This window comes from Rhodamnia argentea, chromosome 10 (genome assembly GCF_020921035.1).
Source record: "Rhodamnia argentea isolate NSW1041297 chromosome 10, ASM2092103v1, whole genome shotgun sequence".
Lineage (NCBI taxonomy): Eukaryota > Viridiplantae > Streptophyta > Magnoliopsida > Myrtales > Myrtaceae > Rhodamnia > Rhodamnia argentea.
The window spans coordinates 15,422,875-15,443,645 of NC_063159.1; the positions used below are offsets into that span (position 1 = coordinate 15,422,875).

The 20,771-nt window shown below is 41.3% G+C and overlaps 4 protein-coding genes and 1 pseudogene across 8 annotated transcripts; 1 reads left to right on the plus strand and 4 right to left on the minus strand.

Moving 5' to 3' along the window:
- Positions 1–1,426: 1,426 nt before the first annotated feature.
- Positions 1,427–2,724, minus strand: LOC115732058 (metacaspase-9). The gene is given in 3 exon segments (XM_030662721.2): positions 1,427–1,952; positions 1,954–2,077; positions 2,152–2,724. Coding segments are annotated over 3 exon segments (951 nt in total). The 5' UTR covers positions 2,498–2,724; the 3' UTR covers positions 1,427–1,471.
- Positions 2,725–4,846: 2,122 nt separating this feature from the next.
- On the minus strand, positions 4,847–6,786 carry LOC115729835 (annotated as a pseudogene).
- Positions 6,787–6,857: 71 nt separating this feature from the next.
- LOC115731988 (L-2-hydroxyglutarate dehydrogenase, mitochondrial) lies at positions 6,858–10,244 on the plus strand. Its single transcript, XM_030662653.2, has 5 exons — positions 6,858–7,161; positions 7,414–7,695; positions 7,807–8,246; positions 8,757–8,916; positions 9,898–10,244. Exons 1-5 carry the CDS (start codon positions 6,901–6,903, stop codon positions 10,009–10,011), a joined length of 1,257 nt encoding a protein of 418 aa, XP_030518513.2. The 5' UTR covers positions 6,858–6,900; the 3' UTR covers positions 10,012–10,244.
- A 471-nt stretch (positions 10,245–10,715) lies between these two features.
- On the minus strand, positions 10,716–14,417 carry LOC115733666 (probable U3 small nucleolar RNA-associated protein 11). The gene is made up of 8 exons (XM_030664299.2): positions 14,182–14,417; positions 12,948–13,140; positions 12,659–12,841; positions 12,461–12,554; positions 12,286–12,365; positions 11,708–11,788; positions 11,118–11,217; positions 10,716–11,041 (listed from the first exon to the last, which is right to left on the minus strand). Exons 2-8 carry the CDS (start codon positions 13,001–13,003, stop codon positions 10,949–10,951), a joined length of 687 nt encoding a protein of 228 aa, XP_030520159.2. The 5' UTR covers positions 13,004–13,140; positions 14,182–14,417; the 3' UTR covers positions 10,716–10,948.
- Positions 14,418–15,786: 1,369 nt separating this feature from the next.
- LOC115733608 (ABSCISIC ACID-INSENSITIVE 5-like protein 2) lies at positions 15,787–19,220 on the minus strand. Of its 5 annotated transcripts, none has more exons than XM_030664252.2 (5): positions 18,947–19,220; positions 18,689–18,757; positions 17,545–18,377; positions 17,377–17,448; positions 15,787–16,303 (listed from the first exon to the last, which is right to left on the minus strand). In XM_030664252.2, exons 3-5 carry the CDS (start codon positions 18,346–18,348, stop codon positions 16,205–16,207), a joined length of 975 nt encoding a protein of 324 aa, XP_030520112.2. In that variant the 5' UTR covers positions 18,349–18,377; positions 18,689–18,757; positions 18,947–19,220; the 3' UTR covers positions 15,787–16,204. The 5 variants fall into 5 exon arrangements, with proteins under 5 accessions (XP_030520112.2, XP_030520107.2, XP_048127822.1 ...); XM_030664247.2 differs by having other exon boundaries at positions 17,545–18,416; positions 18,947–19,219; XM_048271865.1 differs by having other exon boundaries at positions 17,545–18,534; positions 18,947–19,219.
- Between the last annotated feature and the right edge of the window lie 1,551 nt (positions 19,221–20,771).

The window sequence follows — 20,771 nt, forward strand, 5'->3', positions numbered from 1 at the left end:
GTATTAATCCAATTTAACAGAAATTAATGAAAAGTAAATTTCTCATAGAAGTACCAATTTAGATTTTTTTATGGTTAAAAAATAATTTCAGATAAATTTGTCACATGTAAATTAGTTTGGATTTTTTCGTAGTCAAAAAAATAGTTTGAGGGTAAATTTGTCACGGGTGTACCTGTTTGAAATTTTTCGTGGTAATAACAAAAAAAAAAAAGGTTGTAGAGGTAGAAAAGTGACTGACACGTAAGTCACGATTGATCTCGAGGAAGAGGATGGAATGGAAAAAAAAAACAGCCGTTATATTTTGAAATTGAAATATAAAATAATTTTATAAGTCATATGATGCATTTATTTAAACATTTACTCATCTTCAAAATCAATTAATGAAGTTTTCAAAAAGCATTATAAAAAAATTAAATGATTTTTTTTTTCAAAATCGAGAAAAGTTATGCATTTTTCATTTAGACTAATAAAATGTTATGAAAATTTAAATGTTATGCAATAAAAATGAGATGAGAGATGAGGTGCACTACAATTACAATTTTCACTTTTTAATGGTTGATTCTAGTAAACGGAAGGTGCGGATGAAAATGAAGAGATTATGAAATCTCAATCCTAAGAAAGAGAAAACAAATGAGGATCCACGTGCACATGATGCGAGTGAATAAAATACCAATGGAATGAGAAGAATCACATTTTCTTTTTGAAAAAAAACTGAACCTCAAACCCTTCGCGAAACGCCGGCCCAGGGATTAGGGTGTGGACGAGCCAAATCTAGCACCGGCGCCAGATCTGCCGACGCAACGCGAGGAGAAAAGAGGTGAGGTTGTTTTTGGAATTTCGAAAAATTTAGCAGGGCAAACATTAGAAGAAGAAAATGTACCAGCGTTCCAAAAATGTTAAAACTCCAAACTTTTTGCCGACTTGGTTTAAGGCTAAGATCTTGTGTTTGAGAAAGGGACGATCCAGAGATGAATTGTAATTGTAATTGATTCCTCGAAAAGTAATCAAAGACTACTATTCAGAAATACAGCTCTGGGAATATTTCAAATTTCAAGTAAATAAATAGAGATTTTTTTTTTTTGTGGTGGGAAAATAAATAGAGATTAACCATCACCTGTTAAAACAGAAAAATTAAATACAATAATTGTGTCGCGTGATATTTAACATACTCTATCCAAAGTGCAACACGTGTCACTTCTGAGCCCATTTTGTAGAAATTTTAAAATGAGAGAGAGGAAATTTCGAAATTTCTGTAAGATGAGTCCGACGTGACATATGTCGAGCTTTAGATGAATTACCTTAAAAATTCGAGAGAACATGAGTATTCCATCCTCAAAATCATGTAACCGTTTTTGGATGACTGTAAATAATGAATAATTAAAAATTATTGTCAAACCTTTCATAATCAACCTGAAATTTCAATATGAATAAAACAATATCAGATTAATTTTTCCGAACCGCACAGCTTTTTTCAACGAGGCACACCATCTTCTTCGTGTTGCCCCAAGAAACTGGCATCAGCATTCTCGTCGCTGCAATACAGACATGGATGCTGCCCGAACCCTTGCCTTCTCAGCACCTCCCTCGCCAGCACCACCACCTCCCTGTTGCTTAGCTTCCGCTTATTCTCCTTCAAAACAGTCTGCACCGCGTCGCTGAACGCTCCGTACGCCTTGCATCCCTCCACCGACGGGTCCATGTCCGCGGAGGTCTCGTTGACTTCGCACCCGCTCAGCAGGATCCCCTCGTCGGGCTTCAACGGATCGAAGGGCGCCGCCGCCTCGAGTGGCGCGAGACGGAACCGGAGGCTCGCCTCCGTGCCGAAGGACTCCAGCTGGTGGGTCCCGACGTCCGAGGTGGTTATGTGAGTCTGGGACGAGAGGTGCTGGAGCAGCGATTGGAAAGGGATGTGCTTCGGGGTGGAGGAGAGATGTGCCGCCGCCGCGGGCGTGGGTGGCCGACGGGCCGATTTGCTCTTTCTCCTTGTTGATGAGGCCGCCGCTGTGGCAGGAGTCGGAGAGGATCGTGAAGGTCGCCCCCTTCGGAAGGCGGTTCACCAAGTGCCGGAAATCGACATCTGCAATGCATCATCTTTTCTATAGTTATGCGAATGTTCATGGGAAAGAGTCTGGCCGACGTGTCGAGTTTTACCGGTGATGAGATTGAAGTCGCAAGGCACAATTGCTTCATCCTTCTTGAACGGAAAGACGGACGGGATCCGGGTCCCGTGTCCGCTGTAATGGAAGAACAGGACATCTCCCGGCTCCGCCAGGTCGACCATCCGGTCGAGTGTGGCCCTAATGTTGGCGCCGGTCGGCATCACCGGCGACCCTGGCCCGTCCGTCAGGACCTTGACGTGGCCCTCCTCGAACCCGAACTGCTCCACGAGCGCCTTGTGCATGGCGCGCACGTCGTTGATGCACCCGCGGAGCTCGTACCGAGTGCCCGGGTAGTTGCACCCCACGAGGACGGCCAATCTTTTCTTGCCCTTCTCCATATTCGACCCAACTAGTTTGATCAATCTTGGCTACTGCTTCATACGAACGTGTCTGGTCTCTCTTCAATCTTCTCAGCTTAGAAGCTTTCAACTCGGGATGTTGCGTTCTCGTGCAGGTTACATTAGGTGTCGCAAAAATGGTGTTGCTTCGGACCGAATGTCTCGGCTTCCAAGGTCAGCAAGATTCTACAATAAACTCGACTAAGATCTTATTTTTCGCCAGCCAATTCTTTTTAACAAGCCCAAGTTGTAGAATTGCGTGTCACTGAGAGCTACTTAGTAGTTGTGCATTCGTTCACGTAAGAAAACCGGCAAAAAGAGACGGCTCATCAAGTATTTAACTCGTTGTTATAAATTGTAATGCTCATGCTCGGCGGGTTCCACCTCGGATTCCTCATTTGTAATCTCGCGACATACTTCTCGTCCATAAATCACATCTAAAATGACATTACTTCTCAATTTCAATTTCCTCTTCTCGTCGTCAAATCGAATGAATTTTATTTGTCTAGAATTGCCGACATGCGAGGAATTGAAATATATTAGAATCGGGATCGGCTGTTCTCGGTGCATGTGAGCTCCATTTATATAAATCTGGATCTGCCGAAGTTTCCTTTTTTTTTTTTTTTTTTATATTTCCAAAGTTTGGGCCATGCGTTCCTTGCCTAACTTTCTTACTTGGAAGCAACAGTCTTGACCAACCTTTGCCCGCTTTTTAATCTTATTTCTTCGACATTCTGTCCTTTCTCCTAAGGCCACACGTTACACTCAAGAACATATTTTATTATCGACTGTTAAATAAAGCAATGGAGGGTGATTATGACGTTTAGTCGTTGTTGACTTTAGATTTTTAGTGTGCACGGAGGAGAAACCTTTTTTTTTTTGGGTAAGTAAATGGACGGTGCAATACCTAACTAAAGTGATGAAAAGATCATGACAAATGAGTTCCATTTATTCCGTGAAAAAAAATTGACATTTTTGGAAATTAGTTTTTCAAGAAATTATTTCCTAAGAAAATAATAGTATTTTCTGGTGTCTCGGCTAAATTTTGAAAACGAATTGGAAGTTATTTTTTGCCGTTTGGAAATGAAAATTTGATTTTACTTTCATAAGTGGACTTGCACTTTTAGTGCGATACAATGGATATGTAGTTGTTGCAATCTTAGGTGAAGGAGTGGGGGTTTCTTGGCCCAGCCACTAAGGGCGTGCATAGTAACATTTTTGCTTTAGAATGACAGTTGATTTTCTAGTTCTTCGAAATTGATTTATGAAACGCGTAAAGTTGAGTTTTTTTTAGTTTTGCTTTGGAAGTTTGATTTCCGATCAGAGAAAATCGTTTGATAACACGATAAAATTTTTTTTTCTTGAACGGAAACTCGTTTGGATAACGGTTGAAAATTTCTACTTCGGAAACATTATTAACACAAAATATTCAATGAAAAATTATTGATTCTAACCTAAAATGCATATTATTCAAAAAAAGATAAATGCAAATACTAACGAATTTAAGTATAATTCGTCATTTAATTATTTATGTAAATGCGGACCAAATTATGGGTCTTACTCATGCTTTTTTTTTACTTGGTTGAAGCAGAAGGAGTCGGCATGTGGGGGCTACCTCAATTTCCTAGTACCTGCATCATTCTTGGAGCATGCCTGATTGGGTAAAACTTTCAGCTCTCTATCAACACAGACCAGAGGAAAGCTGCAGAAGCTCCATCAAAGCAGGAGCATCGACATTCATCATGTTTGAGGATCAGTTTTGTGTTTCTCAGAGAAAAAGACAAAGGGCGGTTGTGGTTGCTCCCTTTTGACGATGCAAGTTTTTAGTGACGTCCGGAAAAAAAAGGGTTTTGCATGCTCATGAAATACTCAAGGGCAGCGTGTCCCCCAGTAAAGACATTTTGGACAGAGACTTCCACTTCATCTTCCTCTGGTGTGAGGCGGTCTCAGTACAGGAGGAGGTATGAACATAGACTCAAACATTCCAAGAATATCAATAGCAAGATTTAAAGAATGCCAACAAAGATCATCAGCGGGAAAATGAAACTCCGCATTTCCTGGTCGATAATTGTTCTTTCCTATGGGGAAAACATGATGAGCACACTAAAAGTGAAGAATCCGCCAGTCCATAATTCAAAAATTGTCAGGTTCAGCCTTGAAACTCAAGTAGACATTCCCATGATAACATAAACTTGTAACCTTCATAATCATCATCATCATCCTTAGGAATCAGAATCGCTAAAGCTATAGAGAACCAACAAGGAAATAGATGCATCATCCTTAGCAATCAGAATCGCTAAAGCTATAGAGAACCAATAAGGAAATAGACGCCAAGGCCAAATTTAGTTGATGACAATGCTGCTGGTACAAAAGGGAAGTCATCCATTTCCCTCCCTCAGAAAATCTTGAAGAGCAGACCACTGTGAGTAGCAAAGAAGGGAGCGAACACAAGCGACTCCACTGCCATTAGCTTGATGAGGATGTTGAGCGATGGGCCTGAAGCGTCCTTCAGAGGATCGCCAACTGTATCTCCAATAACAGCAGCCTTGTGAGGCTCCGATCCTTTAGGGCCAAGGGTCCTCGCATGCTCCAAAGCACCAGCCTGAAAGCGAATTTCAAGATATTAAGGAAAAAGATCTATCAAGTCACACAACTTTACTTAGCAGGTCACTGAACAACCACAGACAAGTATATGATAGCTTTCAAACAGTTGGAGCAACTGCATACCTCAATGTACTTCTTGGCATTGTCCCATGTTCCCCCAGTGTTGGATGCCGAAATTTCAATCTGTTTAAAACCAAGGTCAAGGAATTATTTTCATCAAGGTAAAAACCACAATCAAATGAGACAAACCGATGCGAAGCTCCAACATTGTCATAGAGATGATGATAAGAGCATTAATCAGCAAACCTAGTTTACCTACAGATTTTGTTCAACAACGAAGAAACTACAACATCCTCTGAACAAGCAGTCTATCAAGAGCTATACCTTGAGCAACGTAAAACTATTAAAATAGATACGCATCTTATTTCCACAAGAATTAACTGAACACCAGAAACAAGAGCACCAGGTGGAATCATCTCCTTGAGAGATGCATCAGTTGAAATTTTGACGCATCTAGCATAGCATAGTTAGCCTTTGCATGACCCTCCATGAGCCCTGGAATGCTGCTAAACTGCCTGTGGCCCTCCTCAACCATCTTCAATGCTGCACTTCCCACACTTTTCATGGTCACAGCAGAAAACCAGTAAGGAAGCATGGCACCCACGAGGAAACCGATGAAGACCTTTGGTGTCAGGACATCAACGGTAGAAATTGCTGAACGACTCAACAAATGCACCAAACAGAGCGAGAGATGCTAGGGCAGCTGATCCAATGGCGAATCCCTACATACCAGGAGAAAGTGAAAAGTTGATCAAATATAAGATTCGAGGGCATCAGTTACGGATTTTATACACAGAGACGACCTTTCCTCTGCTATGTTACGGATTTTTGCAAGACAAGCTACTAAAAGGACGATAGGACAGTGTCTGTTACTATATTCATATGCCAGGATTGCCTGTACCTTTCCAATGGCAGCAGTCGTATTGCCAGCAGCGTCAAGGGCATCAGTTCTCTCACGAATTCTGTGACTCATGCCAGCCATCTCGGCAATACCTACAGCATTGTCGCTGATGGGACCATAAGCATCTATGTCCAATCCAGTGGCAATGGTAATAAACATACCAAGGGTGGCCACAGCAATTCCATACATGGCAGCAAAACTGAAACTCACAAAAATGCTAATGGCAATGGCAAAAATTGGTATAATGATAGATTTATATCTCAAGGCAAGGCAAAAAATAACATTGGAGAAAGCCCTAACCTCCAGCAGATCTAAGTTGGGAATCTCTCGTCGAAGATTGAGGTCGAGCTTCGCGGTGGGTCACTTGCACAGAGAGCAAGCGAAGAGAGAGTGGTGCTCTCGTAACTTTTTGATGACGAGCGAAGAGAGACCTTCGCTTTGCAGGCGAGCGAAGACGACGTCGTCCTGGGCCCTGACACTACGGACCTAAGCTTGGCTATCGGGGCATCGGTGTCCTCAACTCAAGTGCAGATCTTTGGTTCAACTTCCAATGTTTAGTCGTATTTTGAAAAGGGGTTTCTGATTTTTTTACGGAGGAAATAATGTTTTTTTGGATTTAAACAAATAATTTTTCCGTCCATTAAAAAAAAATCCATTTATTCATTTTCCTAAATCATTGAAACGTCGAAAATTGAGGAAAATTTGCTTGTGAAAAATTCCTCATTGCTCTAGGACGTAAAATGGAGGGTGGTTTCTGCTAAAGCTAAAAGAGCATAGTCCGTTCGTCTAGCTTCGGTGCAAGAGTGACGAACGACCGGAAGAGCAATCCAAGGGAGAAATGCTGGGGCGTTCGGCGCGAAGCGTTGGCAAAGTTCTGAAGACCGCCGAGCTCACCAGAAGCTTCGCCTCCGTCGAGAAGGCGGACTGCGTGGTGATCGGGGCGGGCGTCGTCGGATTGGCTGTCGCGAGGCAGCTTGCCGCCCTCGGAGGCCGAGACGTCCTGGTGCTCGAGTCGGCGCCGGCCTTCGGGACCGGCACGAGCTCTCGCAACAGCGAGGTCATCCATGCCGGCATATATTACCCTCCCGATTCTCTCAAGGTCGGGTGATTACTTCTCTCTAACCGGCGGTTTTTCATTCGCTGGAAGTTGTAACGGCTTAGCAGTGAGACCAAGTGATATGTTGGGCCGAGAGTGTGACTTTTAGTCGGAGAGTAATAGTGTCTCATGGTAGATTTTGAGGTAGTCTTAATTTCTCCTGTATAGACTGGAAAAGTTGTTCAATTGTCAGTCATATGCTGTGCTCTGTGAAGTAGCGAGTGGCGGAGATATGAAATACATCTGATTTTGCAGGCGGCGTTTTGCGTGAGGGGGAGGGAGTTGCTGTACAAGTACTGCTCTGAGCGTGGAATTCCCCATAGGCAGATTGGGAAGCTCATAGTTGCTACTGGGCCTCCGGAGGTTCCGAAGCTGAGCAATTTAATGAACCACGGAGTTCGTAATGGAGTTGATGGTTTGAGGATGATGGATGGTGCTGAAGCCATGAGGATGGAACCTGAACTTCAATGTTTGAAGGCCTTGTTTTCCCCTGTTTCTGGCATCGTCGACTCGCATTCATTGATGCTATCGCTAGTGGTAAGTTATCAAGTTTTGTGCTTTGGAAATATCATCTTAGCTTTTGCTTCTTTCCTATAGGTAGTTTCATGGCTACATAATGACAGGTAGATCACCCAAATGTGAGTCCAGGGAGAAGCTGAAAGTCACGGAGCGACATTCTCTTACAATACTACTGTGGTTGGTGGTCATCTTGAAGGCAATTCTTTGCACCTCCATGTTTGTGAGACCAAAAATCTTGATGAACATGGGAGTGGACAGTTTCCTCTCGGACCTGAACTTATACTGGTACCAAAGGTTGTTGTCAACTCAGCAGGCTTAAGCGCTCCACTCCTGGCAAAGAGATTTCATGGTCTTAATGGTCAAGCAATTCCTCCAGCATATTTTGCTCGCGGTCATTACTTTGCCCTTGCAAGCACTAAGAACCGCCCATTCCAGCATTTGATATATCCAATTCCTGAGGATGGTGGCCTTGGCGTGCACGTAACCCTTGATTTGAATGGTCAAGTAAAGTTTGGCCCGGATGTTGAATGGATTAAGGGTGTGGATGATGTTTCAAGCTTCCTAAACAGGTACTTGTTCCAATTAAGTATATTTGGTCTGAGTAGATACATGATTTGTCTTCTATGCTTCTGTGTTTGAGTGGTGGAAAATTAGGGGGTGAATCCAATGTCATGCTTGAACAAAGTTGTAATTGAAAATTTCCGTGGGGATCTGATGAGTGAAAACCCAAAAAATTTTCCCCCTTAGTAATCTGTGACAGGCACATAGTAACTGGGTTTTTTGGCAAGAAGCACATAGTAACTGGTTGACATCCAATTTTCGGTCTCAATTAGAGTGAAGTTTTCCCTGTATTCTTGAACATGCAGTAACTATTGAATATCAGCCAACAAAATTTTAGATTTCAACCTTGTAACAGTTTACCCACTTTTGGTGTTTTGCTTAGTAATGCTTATTGGACTACGAAATACCAATATAGCAGATAACATGATCACATCATGAAAATATAAGCATCTGTTCTTTCTGATTTGGCGCTAATAGCTATGTCTCCCATTATAAATAATTGCCAACACTCAATTCAGGTTTGACTATTCTGTATCTGCAAGCCGCGCAGAGAGATTTTATCCGGCCATCAGAAAGTACTACCCAAACCTCAAGGAGGGTTCTTTGGAGCCAGGTTATTCGGGGATTAGGCCAAAACTTTCAGCTCCTCGACAGCCTACCAATGATTTTGTGGTACAGGTTGGATCTTAGTTCTCCCCTCTTAACAGAATGTGTTAGGTCAATAGAATCTAAAAATTTATGTTTAACATCATGACTTTCGTTAATGTGTCTTTCACTATGCATTATTCCGACGTTGGGTTGTCTTTCCCTTAAAGGAACTACGGTGAACACCAGTTGGGAAAGCGCTGATTAACTGAACATTGTGTTTTCTCATTGTTTTTGTGCATGGGATGCTAGATGAAGCCTTCTACCTTGCAAGAAGGTTATAAATCAATATGAAATAAATCAGGCCTGGTTTATCAGGAAGTGTAGTAGCAGCAATAACTCTTTTGGGGGTGGGTTACTAATAGTAGGGTAAATTTGTTTTAGATTAATGCTGGATACGGTAAATCTATTATGATGTGACAAACTACAATTTATCATTTAAACAAGTCTGTCATATTCAACACCTGATGGGTGTCTGCAGCATTACTTAGTACAATAAACTTGTGAAATAGTTTTATTACATCTTTATAACTTTAGATAAGAAGATTTCAAAAATATAAGTCTATAGTTATGGAATGCTCAATATTACTACCTAATATGGTCAGATTGATTTCAAGTGCTCCGTGTTGAATTGGCTTTAACACCGTTTAAAAACTGCAAGACAAAACCAGCATGGTATATTGCAAAGATCAGTGTCTCCTTTCATTCCATTTACTACTGAAGCAGATAAGACTACCTTCATTTGTTGCTTCTATAGAGTCGTGGATGTCTTGTATTGTGCATCTTCTTTCTTCAAGGAATGATGTAGTTTCTTCTCCTTCACCTATTAGCATGCAAACAGCCGGCATACATGTGTGTTTTTCCTTAATCTTCCTCATGGTTATCGAGAAACTATGCAATACGAGGATACCAGCAGTTTTAATTCACTTTTAATGCTTTCCGTCATGACGTTACTTGAAAGACTCAAGGGACGGCATGGTTGATGACAATTCTATCCTGATTACATTTTTGCAGGGGGAGGAGATTCACGGGGTACCTGGACTGGTTAATCTCTTTGGGATCGAGTCACCTGGTTTGACTTCAAGCATGGCGATAGCAGAACATATTGTTGCCAAATTCTTGACATGATAATAAAGGTGCGGAAGATGAGGTGCTGGTCATAGAAGTTGGCTGTTCCAGCCATTGTGGCTTTTGAACCTTCAATCTCGACTTAGTTTATGGGGGACTCTTGAATATCTGCAGATTTTGTAAGCTTGTATCCCTATAGTCGAGCTTTCCAGAGATTGGGTAGCCCTCTCCGTTACTTGATCGACCCCTTGGTGAAAGAGGACATGTTGTATGGGCCATGCTCAACGTGTCATATTTGACAGAAGAATCTTACAAGAAGCTACCAATTTCAATTCGACCAAGCATTAACGATCCTAGAATGAACTCCTAGAATACCTATCGTTGTAACTCGCATGCCTTATCCAGGTCTGCTTAAACTAATGTATCTTTTGCTTTCCTTCCAAAATTTTGTAAACCCAAAAGGGGACATAAGTTAAACAGGAGTAAAGGAATTATTGCGAAATGGCTCGTTCATATAACACTAGCGTATTTTGAAAGAATACTGATGTTCAACATCGAGTAAAAGTTAAATATGAAATGCAACAAGAAGGGCAGAATGAAGTCACTCCATAAGAATTAGATCTTCTTGTTGATACACTATGATAAATGTAGCATTAGCAGACAATAAAGGAACAGGCAAAGGCACGAAAGACGTGATCATACTGGCATGAATTCTAAAAGACGTTAGCTTCATATTTTCTGCCCACAATGAAAGAGAGATGACAAAAAATAGACCAACTTGGATTTCACCAATTATGTTCAACAAATAACTTAACGATACAAGCACTCGAACTCAAGGTTTACAGTAAATATCATGTGTCAAAATTTGTGGCCCGGGTTAACATTGGTTCATCTGCCACCTGGATTGTCAAACAGGTAAGTTTCGTAGAAGAGATATATAGTCATTAGAACCATTGCTTGCGCAAAGAGAAGCATCAAGTTGAGAAAAAGCTTCATTTCACCGCTTCCGTTCTGACCGCCATTTGTATACTGGTTTTGAGGAGGGGCAGACAGTCTCATCTGCACGAAGTTTTCGCTTTTTGCCCTTCTTCTGCTCATGAATAAAAAGCTTTATCAGAAAACATCCAGACAGATCAACTGACAAGTAGAAAGTCAGTGAAGCCTACCTGCAATTCCTTCTGCAGCGACATATCCATGTATATCTTCTCCAAATCATTTACTCTACTTTTTCTTGCCTCTAGCTCTCTGTATGAAGCAGCTGTTTTCCTGCACAATGTAGGGATTTTAAGCAGTCTACTCCACCAAGAGCACAATCAAACAGGTTAAAGTTGATAGGCTAACAAAACCACACCAAAAACATTTTGTTTCCATAGTGCCAGATAGCTTTCTTTAAATCGATTTAGATGGAGGGAAACACAAATAAAAACAACCAAGGACGTTAGGAAAAGATCGACGACAGCATCAATATAGACACCTGAAAAGCAACACATACTGTGGAAGTGGATGGTAACATAATCAACAATTCGATGCCCAAATGAGTGGCAAGCGATATCCAAGTCTTTCTAAGTCGAGCAAAAAGCTAGATTTCTAGTCTCCATCGGAAGAGAATCTTTACTTAACTCAATTACATTGGTCCTATCATACATTCTCTCTCGACACCTGAACATGACAGTGACTTCCAGCTTCTGCGCACTCGAAACAAGTCTTATCAAGAAATGATCAACTTCCAACCAACAAATGGGCCATATGAGCTCACCTTTTTATATTATCAGGAATATCCTCGAAAGATATTTTCCCATTCTTAGAAGACAATGATTGCATCTCTTTCGCCTCCTCCCTGTAGACATTATAAAAAACAAATGAAGATACTAGCTCAAAGCAAGGTAGTGAGCACATAAACTAGGATGGAACTAAACAAGGGTAAAGAACTTTCAAGGTAGTAAGCAGCCTGATAACAATGCAACCAGCACATCATCCTGCGGCATCCCTTGGATAAACATTTTCCAAGGTGAGACTATAATGTACCTTTTTTAGGAAATAAAATCATGTTGATCTCAATGCACACTCAACTGGTTGGCCATTAGTAGTTCAGTAAAACATGGCAAAATAAAATGACTTCAAACTATAGTTTTGAGTATGCCCAATTCTTCCGAAAGTGAGATTGGATGGTCGAGAAAGCACAAGCACGATGCTAGCATGTCAAACTTTCAGCGGAGCAACCAGTATCTCTGTCCTCTAGCTCGAGTGAGAGGGAGTGAGACTCCAGTAGGTAGAATTACCAGCTGTCAGCAGGAAACTAATTAAAGATCAAGGCAAAGACAAGGATAAACAGACCTGTCTTCCGCATAGTAAACATGATTGCTCGATGGACGATCGTCAAGAGAATGCAGCATGGCAGTTAGCTTTTCGATTTTCTGCAGTAGAGAGCAGAATTTATACACCATCAATACCTCTCCAGAGTATCATTCTGGCAAAAAATTTCAAGAAGAACAGCTCAAAGAGGCAGTACCTTTTTCTCACTCTGCACCTTCTGAAGTATATATCCTATGTCTTGAGTCTTCATCAACATGAGTTCTTCAGGGGTGTATTTATTTGCCTGACTCCTACCCCACACAAACTACAGAGTCAGAGATTGGACTGTGAAAGATGCACGATTGAGTCGAAAACACGTACACAAGGAGAAGAGGACCAAGTCCAATAATCTTACTCTGGTCTGTGAACTCCATCGACAGTCTTAGTTTTGATCATCTTAAAGTAGAACTCATCTGGGTTCCTGAAGGCCGCCTTCTCCTTGAGCTTCCGCAAAGCCTCCTCCTTCTTGTGGAAGGCTCTCGCACGGACGACATAGTCCTTGTGCTTCTCGAGAAGCCCAAACTTTTTCCTTGATTGTCTGCCATCCGCACCAAAAAAAATTGCCTTGTCAGAAGACGGATTCAGAAAAACCACCGAACGACATAGAAGAAGGGGGAAAAAAAAAGCTTCCTTTTTTAACTTACGGCTGAGGTCGTTCCTTGTGAGCGCGCCGACTGATCGCATTCCTCAGGGAAGACATTCTCTCTCCGATGCGTGAGAGGACGCCGCTGAGTGTTAGAGACACAGAGAGAGTACAGCGAATGGCAACAGCGACGAGAACCTTCGCCACAAGAGGAAAGAGCCCCGACTGATTCCCTTTATGGTTCTGCTAAAGCCCTATTCCAAAACCTTGAAGAGCATCAGCAGTTATGTAGCACCGACACAATGCAACGCGACATGCCGACACATGATTTATCAAAAAATAGAGAATTCTAACACGTTGATTCCACAAATAAATAAATAATAAAAAAAGACCAAGAAAGAATTTACAATAAAGACAATGATCCACCATTTGTTAATATCAATGTTTCGAATTGAAAAATTTAACGACATTTCATTCTAATAATCCATAAAAGTTGGAGAAACAAAAACAAGCAATCCACAATCCATTAGAAGTCATGAAGAATTCAACCACATTTCCTGATGTGGCTTGGACTATTTAGTATTTACCATTACCATTCAATGGTCCATCCAAGATCTACCAGTTAAGAAAGGAGAAAAATCCAGATCAAGAGAAATTATACTATGGTTCTCAGAACACACAAAACAGATTGCACTTCATAGAAAGAGCAGTATATGGTCATTAGACGTTATCTTGGGCTCAAATTCACATGTATTTAATTCCCTGAATGAGCACTTTACACCATAAAACTTCCATACTTCACAAAAGCGAAGACATCGTATTCAGACACTTGTACTTTGAACCCACAGTAAAAGGTCAATATGGCTGACATGAAGTACAGCTCCCCACTAACTCCAAAACCTGCCACTGCACATGATCCCTACAGATTGTCTCGCAGTAATTTATGAGGTTACATCAGTTAAGAACTTACGAGCATTCATCCATGAACTACATGATTCGCAAAGTTAATCGGGTCTTATTCGTTTGTTGTGTAAAATAAGAAAGGGGTGATGGATGGGAAAATGCGTGGAGAGTCCCAAAGGAAGCAGCAGAAACAGAATATATTTGCCAATGAATCCTTCTTCTCCTCCAAACCCGACGACCCTAACTCTCGGCAAGACCTCCCATTCCGACGGCATCCCCGGCCCTTAGCCCAGATACTCCCTCCACGGCTCAATTCAAGGCCCAGAAGAACAGATTTAACAATGGACGAAGGAATAAAAGGAAAGATAAACCAAAAAAACCGGGAACTTTACCTCGTTTTCGTGTGCAAAGAACAGGGGCTTCTTACGGCGACGAGCGAGAAAAGTCTTCCTGGAAGACAACGTGGGGACTGAGCGTCGACCGCAAGAAAGGGCGGTTAGGCAGTGGGGGCTCGAGACTAAGCGTCGAGAGGCGAGCGGCGAGGGTCGACCGGAGGGCAGCGGTCACGAGCAGCAAGGCTAGGCGTGCGAGAGCAGGGCCAAGAGCGAGAGAGGAGTCGAGCAGAGAGTCGGAGAGTGCGAGACACGACGATAGAATTAGGGATTTAGGTTTTAGTTTTCAAAATTAACGTTTTCGCCCCTAAAAAATTGCGATCTTCCCAGAATGCTCCCCGGACTCGCGTGTCGGATTTCGGTCTCAGTTTTCAAGTTCCCTTCTCGCTTTTTTCTAAAACTTTTGATCAAAATTTATGAGGGCTAATTCCTTAAAAAGAAATCCAATTTTAAGTTCAATTTCGCAATTATACTCCGAACTTTTCTTATTTTAAAAAGCCCTCTAACTTTCACTTTAATCCCAACTCTATCCCGCTTTAAAAAATCATCATCGGTTCCTTCAAAAGATTATTGTTGTTCCGTACGTAGGTGAGGGTGTTGATGAAGACGAGAGTTCTAATAACAAACTTCTAACTCACCTTAATTTTGGACTAAAGCGAAAGTTAAAGAATTTTTTTTTGGACACAAAAAGATTTATGTCAGAATTGGGATTGAATTCAAAGTCTGGAATTTTTCTAGGAAATTAGACCAAATTTATGGTACTTTATATTGTTGATAAGTACCCTTTGGATCTGATCAACAGAATCAAGATCGAAATGGTAAGCTTCCTTTTTTAAATTTGGGAGAATTTTAAGCGGTTCATAATGCATATGTATTATTATTCTCTCCTAGAGTTCTTTAACGAGTGCTTTTGCTTCTATCCCTTTTTGTGCACTCAGCAACACAAGCAGAGCACCACGCACTGCACCGTGTTCAGTATTAGCGAAAGTTAAAAAAGCCAAGACAGTGATGCCGAGAGGAGATATAATACCCAACCAACCACAACAGCAGACAAAAAGCGAAGTTTTGAGGCCACTTCTTTGCTTTCTACCTGAAGTAGTTAAACATTCCATCACATTCCACTGTTTAATGATACGGTTAGCTACCTGGTGACGCTTATGTTTATCTGTTGTCCATTCTTTTGTTTCTCGAAATAGAAAGGACAGAAATTTGTTTGATATCATCAGTTAAATTTTCCTGTTCTCGAGAATATATCAGAAAGGACAGAAGTTTGTTTGATATCATCAGTTAAATTTTCCTGTTCTCGAGAATATATCAATGATCAGGGAACAAATTTGGAGCAGAAACAAGAAAAGAAAAAAACCTACTTCTCTGTTCCTGAGAACAGAATTAGAAAAAATCATTTTGCTTAGTAGTACCGGGAACGGAATTGTTGCCAGACAGGCCCTCAGTTGTTTGATCTAAAAGCCTGGCCTAAACGAGTTGCCTGATCTAAAAGATGATGATCTTTCTATTCTCACCTCATGAAGCACCTACACTGTGTAGGTCGTAAAGACTAATGAATCTCACTCTATGGACCATCAAATGATACGACAGAATTAGATGTCTGGCATGCAGACTGGCCTGACATAAATTCTAGAGAAAAACATGATGTTTAGAGTCCCGATTTGCACAAGGAGAACCTTACAGGAAGTCCTTTGATGTAAAAGATGCAAAGAAACAGGAAAAAAAACAAAGTATGGGACAAAAAAGAGGACTTCAAAAGATGGTAAGGAGCTGGGGAAGAAGAACAATTGACCTCACAGCTTGGTAAAAACCAGTAGCACCAAATTGTTTCGAGTTGAAACCATCCAACGCATAAGCATTGGGAGAAAAAAAAAAAAGAACTTGAAGAAGCGAGACAGACAAGATTCCTCCGAAAGTTGGGAAGATGGGGTTGTGTAGCCTTCGGGGAACAAGGAAGCTGCGGGCGTGCAATCAGTAGATGTGAACTGCGATGACAAAACTGCCTTCCACTCAACACTCAAATGCAGTGAGACGTCAAAATGGGAGCAGAACTTGTTCGGCGAAGCTTACTCTTGGGCTCAGCAGGCGGCTCGCATGGAAACATTTTCTCGACATCCTGTCATGGGTAATTCGGTTCAACTGCTAGTTATGCAGAAAAAGGAATTTGAAGTAGCAAAAAGATCGAACTAGCAGATATTAAGTGCAGCATTGCCCGAATAAGAGAATAATGCTTCATTCTCTTACTGCTAGAGAGGCATAAAAGCTTAAACCGAAATCCCATTCAGCACGCCAAAATTAATCTCACTACAGGTAGAATCTATTCAAACTTCTGAACTACATTCACACGGACACCTGGACTCTCTAAATCTTTGCCATACAGGCATCTGAACGTTCGTGTTATTACCATATTTTGAACTCGCAAATCCTTCGATGCATAATATATTATGATATGTTATACTACATTCTGTCTTAGCCAATCTCTAAACCAGCAAATAATTAGACAGTCTACAACCAATTACCGTTCGAACGGAAAAAAATAAAAAACAATTACCGAAGTACCAAATAGTAAACTGGGGAAAACATTGCCATAGTATGTGATATCATGGAATGGTCGCTTGCAAAAATGTAAAATTGTGCTTGAAGAAGTGGATGCCTTCAACTTATCTTTGGAACCTTACTGAGTAGAGTCAACATTAAATTCGTCTATGGAAGGTTGTTGCTTTGAAAGGGAATTGTATACTAGAATCCCACCCTCAAAGAAATCTGGAATTTAGTATGTGTAATGAAATCACCTCATTCATATCCCATCAGAATGATCCTTGGAAAGTAGAAGTAAAGAGGTTTCTTGCTAATCAAAATCACCTACATATTCAGGGTCTAACAAACATTAAGAGGCGAAACGAGATGCTTATATTTCCTAAATTGTACAGGTAAGAGGTTAAGATACAATTGTACAACTGACTGGGGACATGCAGTGTACAGCAGCCGGTATCTTGAATGAACAATAATAGCAGAAGTCTTGCAGGTAAAATATTCCTTGTTTCACTGAATTGGAATAGCACTCAAGACGTCAAGATTCACTGATGATCTCTAACTTTCTTTTACTTTAGCATACGCAACTCATTTATAGCATGCGGCAGGATAGCCTTGAAGATGTCATATTCACAGGCAAAACATAATGCAACATACCCTTTGCCGTCTAAGCCTCGCATTCTCCTCCTCCAATCGCATGACCTTGTGCTCCAGCTCATGGGTATACGCCTGCCCAATCAATGTTGCACTTAGCATCATGACTAAGACAATGAAAGATACAAAAAAAATCCCCATTGGGATATGGAAATTCTGTTAGACAATGACCTGTCTCCTAGCTCGTGATCGAGCAGCCGATTCTCTGTTCTTAATCATCCTTTTTCTTCTCCTCTCTACAGTCTTCTCCACAACATCTCCCGGCGTGACTGTATTCTGCACCGGTGACTGAACATCCGAAAGTGCACCGATCAAGGCGGAGGGGGACATAGAAATTTGTGTATCAGGGTAGACTGCGTCCATGGTGGGATGAGTGCCAATGGGAATCCGTGGCTGAACCATATGGTCACCTGCCGTTGGGCCAGTCATGACATTCTCCGATTGGGGGATGGAGGGGAGATGATACTGCATCCACTGGATACATTGAGGGACATTGGGCGGTGGGGCCAGAGCCGAATCGAACCCTAAAATCAGACCACCATTTTGGCCGACCGGAGGAAGTTCCGCCATAACCCCTGCCTTCAACAAAAAGTCTTCTAATGTGACTTCCCCAAATGTGGGCGCTCTCTCTTCTTCGCCCACGCTCTCATTGCGAAGATGATTCTCACTGTCGTTTTTCTTCTTCTTATTTACTTGTTGAATGTCTTTCCACAACTCCTCGACTGTTTTCTTGCAGAGATCTTTAGAAAGCGGCTGAACGCTGGCCGCACCAGATGTTGGGCCCAGATCGGCTTCAGCACTCCGCACACTCTGGAGAAGCTCATCGAGGTTCATGCTGCCAAGTGGTTTCCCCAAGTGGCCGAGCTGGTTTTGGACCTCATCTAGAGTGAGTCCATACAGAGACCCTTGGCGGGCCAGTATCCGCAATTCAGCTGCTTGTACTGCACCACTGCCGCCGCCACCTTGAGACCCCATTCTCTTCACTAGCAGCCTATTGTTTCATTCTAGGTGCCTACTATATCGTCAATCTCTGTACACCCCCACTGAAAGATTGACATATAACCAGTTCAAAATCCCACATTACCAAAGTACTGAACTTAAAGTTTCGATTTTTCAGTTCTCATTGAAGGTCAGAAACTGATATCTGCAGAAATCAAAATCCTACGATGCAAATGACAGATACACATCCTTCAGTTTACTCTAATCAATGCTATATCCTCAGTACTTACTTTAAATCCACCCACAACAAAGATCTTGTCGTCGAGAAGCAAGAACAAAGTACATGCAGAGGAATGTCCCAGAAAAAGAAACTTACCCAGGATGTCACATCCTGCTACTCATGCATGAAGTACTCATGAACTTCATTCAGGTGAGAAACGAGAACCTGCACAAATGATCATCATGCAGGAAATGGAGCAAATATAGATTGGAAAGACCCAAAAAAAAGGAGAGAAAGGAAACGAACCCACATTCTCCGAGAGAAGAACGAGTCTCAGAAACACCACCCGCAAAACAAAAACAAAAAACAAAACAAACTTTGGAATTTTGGAAACACACAAACAAAAGAAATCACCTGCAAAGGAGGGAGCTTTGATGGCTATTTACTTGCTTGCCACAGGATCCGATCTGAATCTAAAAGGTGGCATTTTGTTGGCAGAGAAGACTGAAGAGATACACTGCGTTTGTGTGTGGTTTCTCCAGAAAGTATTAAAGAATAGATGGAGGATTAAAGAATGCTTAAAGACCCACATACCTTCCTATCCCACCATTCCTTTTTTTTAACTGGGTTCTAATTGAGTGTGCGCCTTCCTTCTTTGCTTTATTCAAAGGTTTTCCCACAACATAGGTTGGCGAGCAATTCTGTCAAAAGTAAGGTAGTTTAATGAGCAGTTCCTAGGAGAGGCATTGTTTAAGGAACTGCCATTGGTTCCAATGTACTGTCTTCAATGTCTCTTCCCTGTTTAGGAACATACTAAGATGTTAGCACAGATAGAAAGAAGGTTGCCTTTTTTTTTTTTTCGTTTTGTGTACAGAATGACTTAATAGATGTTATGCTTTGCTGATATGTTTGCGTAAACACGAAATAATAGGTGTTTTGTACGCATCGAATGATTATTGTACGGCTGTTTGATCAAGACAATCCAACGGTCTTTACAGGTTGATGCGTATTCACGCTTCAATCGTATTAAACGTGCATTTTAAGTAACTGTACTCACAGAGACTATTAATTATTTTGATTAATGGCGGATTTGGATACTTTTGTTTTATTGGATACAGAGAACAAGTTGGGTTGGAATCATAAGCGATCGAAACATAAGTGACCCTACAAGCGGTAGGCCATGGTTGCTAATGCCATGAGCCTATCACGATCCGGCTAAAGAACTTCTCAACTAATAGATGAAAACTTTTGTACGGGCCAGAGGTTATGGATCAGACCGAATTACCACTGTAGATCGAGTTGAGAGTGTTGTCTGAAGGAAAATGGAGGGAAAGTGCTCGAGCATTGATTCATTGTCACAAATCCAAACAATTTTTATGAGTAAGAAATATCTTCCGATTCGTTTTTTTTTTTTTTTTCAGTGAATCGCATTCAGAATTTCTAGCGAATTGTACATATTGTGATTAAGTGTTAAACATATAAGGAATGAGGACATCACAAGTATAATAATTTTGATAATGTGTTCACTAAGTGCCATATTTTTTTTTTCAACTGTTGGAATGTCATGACATCTAAAAAAAAGTTGGTCAAGAAAAAAAAAGAAGAAAGGTTCATTTGAGCGCTATAATTTTTGATCGACCACCTGAGTGTCATCACTTTTAAAAACATTCACCCAAGTGCTGAAAATTCGACGTGTCATAACACTTGTGCTTATCGTTTTTGAAAATTTGTGGCATTCAAGTGATTAATCGAAAAGTTATGTGACACATAAGTGATCGGAAAAATAGAAAGAAATATATAATTTTTTAATTTGTGGAGGTCTAAACACTAGTAATAGGAGGATAGGTAGGCAAAGAATCTAGGAATAAGAATGTTGGGAAGGGAAGCAAGAGAAGGACAAAAGTGATGAGAGGAGCACATGTGCAAGCCCACCAGAATCCGCACGCGCGGTTCCACCGAGGTCAGCATGTGCACGTGCAGGTGTTTCTATGCCCCCATCTTCCCGCCCCCCCTTCCCCTAATTTCCCCGTTCGTATAATTTTAACTTAGTACACACAAACCCACGTAAACAAGTACCCTCGAGATACTTTTAGGGCACACATGGCAACACTTTTGCTTTAAAAATCAACTTCCAATTAGGAGTTGATTTTTCTATTTCTACTCCATAAATTGATTTCTGATTAGAGAATATCGTTTAATAACATGACAAAATTTCTGCTTCTGTAACAAGAATTTACTT

What these genes read in the sequence shown, in the direction of transcription:
- LOC115733666 (XM_030664299.2), bottom strand. Translation starts at nt 13,003, where the DNA reads ATGTCTTCCCTGAGGAATGCGATCAGTCGGCGCGCTCACAAGGAACGA. An exon ending in CACAAGGAACGACCTCAGCC is followed by an intron (nt 12,842 to 12,947) that starts GTAAGTTAAAAA and finishes TGCGGATGGCAG; the next exon opens with ACAATCAAGGAAAAAGTTTG. An exon ending in GTTTACTATGCGGAAGACAG is followed by an intron (nt 11,789 to 12,285) that starts GTCTGTTTATCC and finishes TAATGTCTACAG; the next exon opens with GGAGGAGGCGAAAGAGATGC.
- LOC115731988 (XM_030662653.2), top strand. Translation starts at nt 6,901, where the DNA reads ATGCTGGGGCGTTCGGCGCGAAGCGTTGGCAAAGTTCTGAAGACCGCC. An exon ending in ACCCTCCCGATTCTCTCAAG is followed by an intron (nt 7,162 to 7,413) that starts GTCGGGTGATTA and finishes CTGATTTTGCAG; the next exon opens with GCGGCGTTTTGCGTGAGGGG. An exon ending in CCAATGATTTTGTGGTACAG is followed by an intron (nt 8,917 to 9,897) that starts GTTGGATCTTAG and finishes ACATTTTTGCAG; the next exon opens with GGGGAGGAGATTCACGGGGT.
- LOC115733608 (XM_030664252.2), bottom strand. Translation starts at nt 18,348, where the DNA reads ATGGGGTCTCAAGGTGGCGGCGGCAGTGGTGCAGTACAAGCAGCTGAA. An exon ending in GATCACGAGCTAGGAGACAG is followed by an intron (nt 17,449 to 17,544) that starts GTCATTGTCTAA and finishes TTGATTGGGCAG; the next exon opens with GCGTATACCCATGAGCTGGA. An exon ending in CGAGGCTTAGACGGCAAAGG is followed by an intron (nt 16,304 to 17,376) that starts GTATGTTGCATT and finishes TACCCATGACAG; the next exon opens with GATGTCGAGAAAATGTTTCC.